The sequence below is a fragment of the Mesitornis unicolor genome, unplaced genomic scaffold, assembly GCF_000695765.1.
Source record: "Mesitornis unicolor isolate BGI_N332 unplaced genomic scaffold, ASM69576v1 scaffold21493, whole genome shotgun sequence".
Lineage (NCBI taxonomy): Eukaryota > Metazoa > Chordata > Aves > Mesitornithiformes > Mesitornithidae > Mesitornis > Mesitornis unicolor.
The window spans coordinates 102,650-113,842 of NW_010175613.1; the positions used below are offsets into that span (position 1 = coordinate 102,650).

Genomic DNA, 11,193 nt, shown 5'->3' on the forward strand with positions numbered 1-11,193 from the left:
GCGGTTTTGCCAACAAAACCTCAATTTGGGGCATTTTGGTGCATATTAAGGCAGCCAACCAACTACTCATGCTCAGTCTCACATCTGTCATTAGCTGTAGTTGACATCTCCATACTCCATGAATACTGTCACAAACTTTCAAATGTTCTCTGAAAAGGATCTGTTCATCTCAGCTCCTGTGGCCTCTAACGAAGTCACAGCAACCTGGGAAACACTAACCACAATTTTTCTGCTGCCCTATATGGCTTTATAATTAGGTGACTGGCTGAATTCTTAAATTGGGAACCTCGACTTAGCAAGGAGGTGCATGCCGAAAAGCAGTATAAATCAAGGCCACCTCCATTCCTGTACATACGGCGTAGCCATAAATGAATGCAGTGTGCTTTCAGAGAGCACAGAAATCTTTCTAAAACCATTGGAAATGATACAAGTCAAACCTTTGCACTGTTCAACAGAAAGAGCTGCAGATGTGATTCAGACTGGCACTGAAGGACAAACTTAAAATAGCAAGTTATGTTGTGGCTTTTCTTGTTCCCCAACCAAAGTTTTTTGAAAAATCTCCAGCAAGTTTAGCTTTTAAGCAGAATATGTGTGCCCATCCCTACATACTCACTCTCACTTACTCATCTCTACAGCTCCTCTCCTTCCCCCTGCAAAACCCAAACTCCCATTTGTGATCCACAGCTACTCAAGTTTGGGAATTCATGAAGCTGACTACCAGCCCAGAGAATGGATGTTTTTAAAGAAAGATAAAGTTATGCTTGGCATAACAGATCCTCAGTTTCACCTTACTAACATGAATTGCTAACAGAATGCAAATAAAAATACAGACACACTGCAACCTGACAATACGTGGTTCACACACGCACACAATTAAACAGAAACGGCGCAGTTACTGCAACATGAGCTTCTGCCGCAAGATTGATGTTATTATGTTAGAAGACAATCCCCGATTTTTATTATAGCGATAGTCCTGTAATATGACTTGAAACAGGTCCTTATATGCCTATTAACAAGTGAGTGGAAGTTTCTTCTATGCCCATAATGTTTATTACAGGATATCAGTTCTGTTCAGACAAAAGCGTTAGACTCTGAATTTTTTGCCTAATTAGGAAAACATAGAGCTACTTTGCTTATGAAGGATAGAATTGCCATTTGGATGCATTTCTGTAAGACAGGAATGGAAGCTAGAGAAAACTAAAATACTACGAGAGCTGCATTACATTCACATAAAGAGTAGTTTAATAATTCAAGGTTTATTTGGAAGCTTGTTTGCAACTGTAGAAAAGGTCAGACCTTATATGAATAAGGTATTAAAGTTTGCACATAAAGTCTAAGGTAAAGATAAGTAACAAGGCTTGTTTACCTTCCAGTTGCTCAGAGTGTGCAGTGAGTTAAGATTTTTAAATCAACACAGTGATAACAATATGGATTACTGAAAAGATTCCGCACAGAGGTCAGCACACATGCACCAAGAGTTCAACTGGAAATCACAAAATCCAATAATATATAGACTGTGTGAGGGAAGTTTTATTGTTTTAAGAGATGTGTGGCTTTGAATTACACTTAGTATCCTTATCTCAAATTTCTCATTGCTCTCCTTGGATTTACTATTTTACCCGACTCCCATGCTTTTGCATTAAACATTTCCCACACTGTTCAGGGGCAGTCAGACCAAACATATTGGCAAGGTCGGACCTGGCCTGTGCTGTTCAGAAAAATCCTCGTAACACCTACATGCATCTAACTTCAGGCATCTGTAACTGGATGAATAGATAGATATGGCAGGGGGGGGGGGCCGCCTGAGCTTTAAGGTCTCTTTCAACCCAATTCATTTCATGGATTTATTCAAATATGTGGTTAGGCCTAGGTAGGCTTGAAAATGTGCAAACTCTTACCAAAAGAGTCTCAAACAAGACAGTGACATTAAAAATAAAAGCTCATAGTCTAGTGTGAGCAGAAACTCAGACATTACTTATTAGCAGCCAACAGAATACAAAAATATTCCACCGCTGCAGAAAACACACAAAGCACGTTTCAGGAAGAGCAAGCTTTGGGCTCATTCAGAAATGCTTCCACATCATCTATTCTACCTTGAAAGGGAAGCAAACATGGAAATTTATAAGCCTTGAGGCTTCTTTCTGTTCTTCTAGCCCCAGCTTCACAGATCAAATTCACAGAAGTCTCAGTAGCGTAAATTTAATTTCATTAAACCCTTTTCGTCTCTTGATGTAACAAACAGAAGTGGCCGTTTCTCATGCAAACCCCTACAATCTATCCATACCATCCTCTCAAGTGTCTTCTGCTACGAAAGACTGCACTACAGGAGATCACACAGTAGCAGCAGGGGCCACAGGACTAGACTGCATCTCAAGACTTCACCTTATGGTAGGAATACCTGAATGACTCACAGTATCTCTACATCTCTTTCAGGTCTGAAGCAAGAGTAGAGGACTCTGTGCACTGGTTCAGCTATCTGCCAACCAGATACATTAAGAGCATGGAGTCACCAAGCCAGAGCTTCACCACGTCAGTGCAGTGCATATGTAACAGAGGAACCTTTATCTGTGTGGAAACATGGTACGCATCACCCATGCAAGCCCCACAGCCATCACGAAGGGCTCAACTGGTCTGCACCTACTTCAACTGAGAATCTGCAAATATTTTATCCTATGGTTTCCCTTCCTTACTTGCACTTTCACATCAACATGATTTTGTTCTGTGGTTTAAACGTGATTTATACCCTCAATTTAACTTTGATCCATAGTTTCTAATAACATCAGTCCGTTGTCCAAACACTGCAAGGGGATATTAAACAAGTTTAGATGGTCTGGGGAATTTGCCCACCAACATTAAACACAGAATAATTGGTTGCCATAATCTTGTTTTAGATAACTGTTTCAGATAAGCAAAGTGTAACCGTAATGTGCCTGCTCTGAACAAAAAAAAATAAATTCAAAAATTGTAAGACAGTATTGCAAAAACTTGTATTATTAAAACACATGAGAGGTTATAGGTTATTCCAAAGCACTGTTACCCGATTTCAAATTATATAGGAGCAGAAAAACAATCACAAATAAAAATTCTAAGTTTTATGAGTGGCTATGGTCCACAGCTAAATGTGAAGCTCTATTGTCTTTGTCCAGACTCTAGCTTGCTTACTACCTGCAAAATGTCACCCTCAGGAGCTTATGTCAAATCGTCAGTGTTACGAAAATTCAGGCAGCTGGTAATACACACACACACACACACACACACACATCAAAATAAAATTAACACCATACCTAATAGGTATACAAAGTGGGTTTGAATCCTGCTTATTAATGGGTACACTTCTCTGTAAAATAAAGAACGCCCTAAAAATGAAGTGTTGAACAGATGGCTTTTTTAAAGTGTGATTTAAATACATGGCACATGCATGACATGTGCCTTTCCTTGATTTTCCAGACGCTAATTGTTAAATAAGACTTCTGATGTACTCATAAATGCATGGAATTCAATAATCAGTCAAGTATTTAGACACAAAAGAGAAGTCAGCAGAATTTTATGGATAGACAAAAATCAACTTACCAAAACTAGAATATCTTCTACACTAAATACATAGTCAGCACTATGAAAAAAGGTCAGAATAATACAAGTGCTTGGGCACATACACAGATACAAAAGGAAACAGTTACCATTTCACACCTAAATGCATAAATATATTTGAGAATTGCATTATTTCCCTTATACAATCTAAATATTAATAAGCAAATAATTTATGAGAAATCTGGGGGTTTTTTCCCCTTTATTAGTGGATATACTTCTTTGTACCAGCAGTCTAATAAATTTTTTTAACCTTCCATATTGAATATTCCTTGCCTTTTATCCACCTCTGTATCCTGGGTTTGCCAGTCAGTTCTCCTTTTCTTTGTCAGCGCTCCTTATTCTGAGCACTCTCGCCAGCACGGTGTCATCAATATTTTGTGAATATACATTCCTGCACACACGGATTCCACATACAGCAAGCATACAGTCTCCATACTCACACGTGTATCTTTAGGAGACTTTCAGGACCTTATCACGTCAGACCATATTAAAGTGACATTTTTAAGGCTGACATTCCATTTTCTCTAAGCTTGTTTTGAGTAGACATTTAGTAGAAACCTCACCCCCATTCAGGATTTTAATCAAGAGAGAAAATTAAGAAAAAGTTAAGTCTGCTATCTAGGAAAAAGATCAATTAGGTCTTGTCTGGACTAGAAAAATGTATTCTTCTAAGAATCAATTTAGTCTTTGCAGTGCACTTGTAAAATGTCACATATTCACACACAGAAAGCATTGCAGATACTGTTAAAATTAGCTTCATTAACTCTAAATGCTATTTCAGTCGGGCTGCATTAATGCCAGCTAAGTTAAAGGTTTACTGGCACTGCACTTCGTGCTGATCAAACAGCCTACCCATCACTTTCCCCACAATACAGTCATGGCCCTTTGAAATCTGCCCAACTTCATCATTCCTGAGAACGCTGCCAGAAATCTGTGAGATAGGTACCCAAACGGCAACGCCTTTCTCTAAGGTGAAGACAGAGTAAACCCCTGACAGCTTGGAAGGCTTTTCAGCAATGGACACTGGAGAGCTTAATTTGTTGAGTGAGAAACAATTCAAATTCCTAGCCTAGAGAAAGGCTCACAGCTATGGCAAAGCATCCAAATTGGAATGAAAATCTAACCTCCAAGTTCAGGTTATCTGGGCAAAGAACTAGAAGCCAGGAAGGAAGGGAGGCTGTGATCCATGCTCTGTTGGGAAAGAACAGGATGCTTAAAGATCTCTTTCAGTTCTGTTTTTCTAATGCATGATTCTAACATAACACCGACCTCTTGTCAAAAACACTTTTCTACCAGAAAGAGCAAAAAAACCCAAAACAACCTGCAATCGTCTCTGTTTCAAAAAGGATATTTTCACTTTCCATCAGGTGTTCCAGCTGCTTGCTGAGATTTTGTATCATCACATAAAAAAATTGTCATGTTTTGCTCACTGTAAAAAAAAAAAAGTCATAATGATATGGCAGTAGCTGAAAGTCTGAAAGGATGACTGACGTTCAGTATTGACATACCATGTGTGTTGCAATGAAAGACTGACACACTTCTTAAAAAAATAAGTAGATCACTTGCATTATGTCAGAGCACAGTCATCAGGACAGCGATATCACAACATGCATCTCTCCCGATGTTATGAAAGAACATAAAACCAAAACATGGCATCACAAAAAGCAAGATTCAAGATTTGTTTGAAATACATTTTACTGGAACAAAATTGAATTTTAAAGTATTAACGATCCCCCCAAAATAAAAATATAAAAATTTTGATCTGCTCTAAATGAAAAAAATAATTGCTTGCCTTTATTTTCATCAGCTGCTCAGGAAGTAATATTACATAAGCAAAAAGGCTAACATCTATGAAATAACTGAAAGTCAAAGAACATAATCTATAAGATACTAGAAGTTGTTTCCTTTTCTACTCAAGATGCACCATAGTACAATGTTAGGATCAATTAAAACCAATTTCCTAGCACTGCATCAAGACTGTCTAACCACTACAAATTCTGCTGTAATTTTTGCATATAACAAGTTTAATTCACCAAAATGTTGTTGGTTCAAGAACATAAAAACTGTAGGAAACTCTCTAAATGAATTTCAATCAAAATTTGTTTTCTAGCACTGCTGAGTTTTCCAAGACTCCTAGTACATCCCTTTCGCAGAGCGAGGCACACTGCATTCAACATTCTGCATAATAAAACCATAGCAAAACCGACACAGTGGCAATGGAGACTACATCTCTATTAAACTTACAGAGCTGGGAGCCAACTGAGTTTTAAATAAAAGATAAAGCACCACATGGTTATATGAGGAGTCTCATGTCTGTCAGCAAGTCTGTTCCCAGCTGACCATGGTTCTGACAGATGATTTGGTATGCAAGTTCATTACAGAGTCTGTCCACACTCTGCACCTTTCGTACCAGAGTTCTGTCAGGCCCATGAAAACAACCAAACATCTTGCAATGTGACAACAGCCCCTCCATGTATCTGGTTTATTAACTTGCATCCAGGGCAGCTTAACATATGAAAATGTTAAAGTGAATTACTCTCCTGTTATCATACACTTACCTTGGCACTAGGCTTGATATTACAATAGATTCTCAAATTGGCTTTGCGAACATAAACCTGTTTATGAACATAGTCCTTTAAAGAAACAAAAAGTGTTTTGATGATGACAGTTCTGATATGAAAGTTTGCAAGCATGGAAGAACTACTGCCCATTACGCACAAATCCAAACTCTAGAAGCCTCACTCTGCTTGAGATAAGCAAGAATCCAGCAAGACAACTCACATTCCAAAGGGGAATAACAAACTTTACCAAATTATAGGCAAAATATAGCTAATACTAATAGGCTAGTACTAACTGGCAGTTTTTCAGTTCTTTGTGTATTCAACACGTGATTGACAAAAAGTGGGAGCAGGAAAAAAGAAATCCTGTGTGTATTCACATCCATGTACAGGTGAGTCTGCTCAGTGAAGGGGCCTCCAGGTAGAGAAGAACGATGTGCCGCAGCCATAATTTGTACTGTGACAGGTTACTGCACTGCTTCGGGACATGTCTGCGTTACAGGCACAAAAGGCATCCACTGAGCACATCAACTGCACGCCCATGGATAGTGCCACACCATAGACACGGCGGGGATCAAGGTGGGCAAGGCAATCAGTACCCAGAGTGAAGGGGAGGAATCTGCAAAGCGGGCTCCAGCGCACCTCTGCAATGAGTTTGGCACAGCTCAGACTGCAGAAACAGTAAATAGGTCATAGCTTATATTTATTATTTAGCAGGGATACCGGAAAGTCCTGAAGACAGACATCCAGAGGCATGATGTTGACAGAATGTCTGGAGCAGAGACTCCAGGAGGTCACCTCTAATTCTCTTGATGTTATACAAGAGCATTACTGCAGTCTACAAGGGAGATGACTGCTTATCCTCATCCATGCAGTTTCCCAAAGAAACTCCTCCTGTAGTCTTCACTTAAAAAGGTGACAAGAAAAGGCATTATGTGGCTTCAAAGAAGTCTCTTGAAACTTCCTGCCCCCTCTTACACCCATACTTCCAATTAAAAATTTTCTTCACTCCAATGACAATGAGCCAACTTTAATAAACCAAATGTTAAATTCCAAAATATACAAAATATAGATAAGTGACACAAATGTAGTGATTTACACATCGACCTTACTGTACCGACCTATAGCAAATACACAATACGACTCTTTCAAACAAACATCTAACATTGAAATACAGATCCACACCAGGCAACACACTACAAAGACTGTTAGAGTCATCCTCCAGGAAAATTGAGACTATGCTTACCATACTGTCTCATGGAACAGAAAAACCCTCCTCCAAGTTTCACATCATTTAACAAGCAGATGCAAAGTGTGAAGAGGAGTCTCATTTTATGTATAACCTCATATATTCTTTGTAAGTCTTATAAATATCAACTTCTGGCAGATTTACTAATCTTCCATAAATCTCCAGATTTCAAAAGTCCTATTAAAATAAAATTCTTGACATCGAAAGAAAAAGAAACTAGAAGAACACCTTAAGCAATGCAGCACTACAACAAGAGGAGAAGAGAATGAACCACAGCTCACAAACACACTGTGGGTTGCTCTTGAGGCCAAAAGATTTACCGGAAACAAAATACCACTGATTCAGCGTGCCCACAATAATTTTATGTCAAAACTGTGAACTACAATGCAAAGCTGCTGCAATGCAAGAGTCATCCATACTTTATCTATTTTCAAGCAGCAGCAGAAAATAACGACTCTTTCAATAAGATAAACTGCAAAACTTTCCTTTCATATGTTTCTTATGACATATTAGCTAAGAATCTGTTTTAGTGTCTACAAAGAGAAACACGCATACCAATGGAAAGGGCTGCAAATCATCCCCAAGAGGGATAGATGTAGACAAAGACTGAGTCCAAATAACACCCAAGGACAGCATTTAGCAACCTAGAATTAATAGCCAATTTTTCTGTATTTTCTTGCAGAATGGTTTCAGCCACGCATTTATTTCCTTGTGCACAATGAATAAAACTCACAATGTGAAAAGCAAACGTGAGACACGCTAGATGCATTGTATGAAACATAAATCTGCTGCAGATCAAGATCCTAAACTTCTCACTACTTTATTACTGGTATTTAAAAGCAAAAAAACGATGATGCTGGGGAGTAAATCCTGACATTGCTGTGAGCAGCACCATTAACAGATTTGAAACATCAGTAGCTACACAGCTAATGCAGATCCAGCTACATGATTCTTCTTCTCCCCAAATTTAAACCATTCACAACAGCTTGATGTCCTTGAACAACTTCCAGAAGAGCACCTGCAGTGGTGTTCCACACTCTCCCTGGCTGACGACAGACCGAGACCAAACAGGATTCCTAACAAGGAGAATTGACAAGACACCCTTGTCATGGAGGATGTCGCAAGGCCCATTTAAAGTCACATCATAATTTGTCTGCTCTGTCATCTCTGTTACTTGAAAGCACCAACCTGTAATTGTAGCATATACATGCATTTAAATTTGACCTTTGGGGACTTTCTGTAACATCAACCAGAAGTCTCACTATATAGCTCTGCAAAGATATCAAGATAGCTTCCTTAGGCAAGAAGAAACAAACAAAACCCAATTAGTACACATTACTGTTCTGACTTTGCTAAGCTCCCTGACCTTCCAGTCATACAATTCTTCTCAACTTTGTGACATCTCACCAGGATTTCTAGCCTGTTCTAATCCAGAAGTCAAGTAGTTCCCATCATTCATACAACATGCATCCAAGTGAAAGAAAAACATCTCACCTCATTCTCTCTTCTCCCTTTGAGACAGGGAATGTCTATTGCTCTAATCCCTTCTCCGTAAACATTAAATAGAAGGAAGATCTATTTAAGCCAAACGTTGGCATAAGAACAAGCATGTTTAAGCTAGCAGTGACTGTCTCTAGCTTGGAAATTACAAGGTGTCAAAAAAAAAAAAAAAAGAGGATCTTTTAAAACACTGATCCTTCAAAAAATGACACAGTGGAGAGAAGTAACAAGTAAAGCAAGGCAGATTATTTACAGCTTTATGAACAGAAATATGTTATGATGATTGTTCAAGAAAGACAGAAGGTTCCTGTTGGTCACCTGTCCCCTGCAGATGAGCCAATGCATTCACTGTCCAGTCACAACAATGCAATTATACAGTTGTTAAATTCTTAGGACTGCCTCGTGGCTGTTTCCAGAAAGAGGAGTGTAATACACAACATGAACCTTGCCAACATGAGACAAGTTCAATATAAACAGCTCATTAAAATCAACTAGGATTCACAGGCTGTGCGCAGATCCCCAGGCACCACAGCAGATGTACCTAAGGCAGTGTACCAAGATGGCTTTTCAAGGTAACCAAATCTAATCTCACACTACCAGAGATAACACCATGCAACCCTTTCCACAATCAAACTCTGTCCTGAAGGTAAGTTTACATTACTTGCTCCCATAACTTCTCTCTGTTCATAATTAGAAACATCTTTCTAAGTTTTAATTTCCCTCTACTCATAGGACAAATTTATTCAATAGATTTATTGACAGGTTAAAGTAAAAAGCATTGGCAAGTTAAATACCGTTATCTGCACTGACACAGAGCAGTAAGGCCTCACAGGACCTGTCCAGTTACCTGGAGTGACAGCGGGACGTTAAGAGCTGTGCTCACTTGGGTCTCATTCTGTACTGTTAAGAGATGATCAGTAACATCTTTAAAAGCATATGAGGATCTTTCATCAATGCGACTAACAATATCTATAGCAACCAAAAGTTCTCCCTGAAGATAATGAAATATGAAGAAATCCACACAAGCATCTGAGCAGTGTAACTGGAAGAGTTCACATCCTATGAAGGTTTTTAAGAGCTCTGCTCACATTTTTACATAATTACTAAAGTTCTTCTCTTTGAAGAAACTACATTAAAGCAACGCCCTCTTACTTCAGTATCCTGTTCCCTTGATGTAAACAAAATTAGACCTGACAATCATTGTGACCATAGTACACTTTACTTACCATTTCTTACATTTTGGCATTTTGGAACATGAGCCATATTCCACCCCTCATCTTGATGCTTCATGAACAATTTCAAGGTGTCATAGCTTAATGTGCACAAATCTGTTGAAAACAATGTCTGTAAGAGGAGTACTGAATGCCCAAATTGCACTCAAAAACTTCATTTACAGGACTTCAGATGACAGCAAGGTGCCACTTTACTGTCAAATTCCAAGCTGAGTTTACAAAACTACTAGAAGGGGGAAAAAAATTCATTTTTACTAACAGGGACTTAAAATACGCAGCAGTCAAATGACAAACCTTCAGAATGGCATTTTCAGATTTCCAAATAGCAACACTAAGTAGTTCAGATGGTAAATATGTGGTTTCATTTATCAAAACATGTGCCAATCTACTAGAAATGAAACTGTACAGGGATAATAAGAAGCCTGACTGACTGCAAACTGCTGAAACGAAAGACATATTGCTAGATCAATCATATTTGAACCTTGCTGGAGGTAGATTAATCCAGAAGCAATAGTCTTGGCCTGGCAATTAAATTTAAACATAATCATCATCTGGCAGGCTTAAAATCATAGTTTAGGACGCCGTCACAACACACCGACTATTCCCTTGCTGCAGCTGCATTGGCACTGGCAAGACACAGTCACTGTAAACAACACGACTTCTTGATTTCCTGGTTCCTTCAGCCAGCAGGGTTTGAGGAAGTTTTGATAGCCGCGATTGTTTTATTCCACTTTATTCTCGATACTTGGGATATACATCCTTCAGCTGGCTCATTTTTAAATCACTTCAGTACTTAAACTGTCACACTTGATGCATAATCTGACACCAGAGTCATAGTTTGAATATTTCAGTTCTATTACTTTTAATTCTGTACCAGTTAATCATATTTTATTTAAAGGTAAAATGTTAATCTTCTGATGTTAAAAATCATCATACTTTACCTTTTTATGGCCGCATATTAAATTAAGGATACTTGCCAATTACCTAGAGCCTTCTTTTCAGGATTCAAATGAGAAGTTGATAAGAGGTCAGCTCAGAATCTCTGCAGTACAACAGTCTGCTCTGC

At 38.6% G+C, this 11,193-nt stretch overlaps 1 protein-coding gene across 1 annotated transcript in view; it reads right to left on the reverse strand.

Annotated features, from left to right (window-relative positions):
• The window catches only part of KIAA1328 (KIAA1328 ortholog), a gene marked incomplete at its 3' end in the record, with an annotated part of 100,925 nt that extends 94,626 nt beyond the window's left edge, over positions 1 to 6,299 (reverse strand). The window contains exon 1 of the mRNA XM_010181460.1: positions 6,147 to 6,299. Within this exon, the coding sequence (XP_010179762.1) occupies positions 6,147 to 6,299 (153 nt within the window). The remainder of the gene's footprint in view (positions 1 to 6,146) is intronic.
• Positions 6,300 to 11,193: the final 4,894 nt, after the last annotated feature.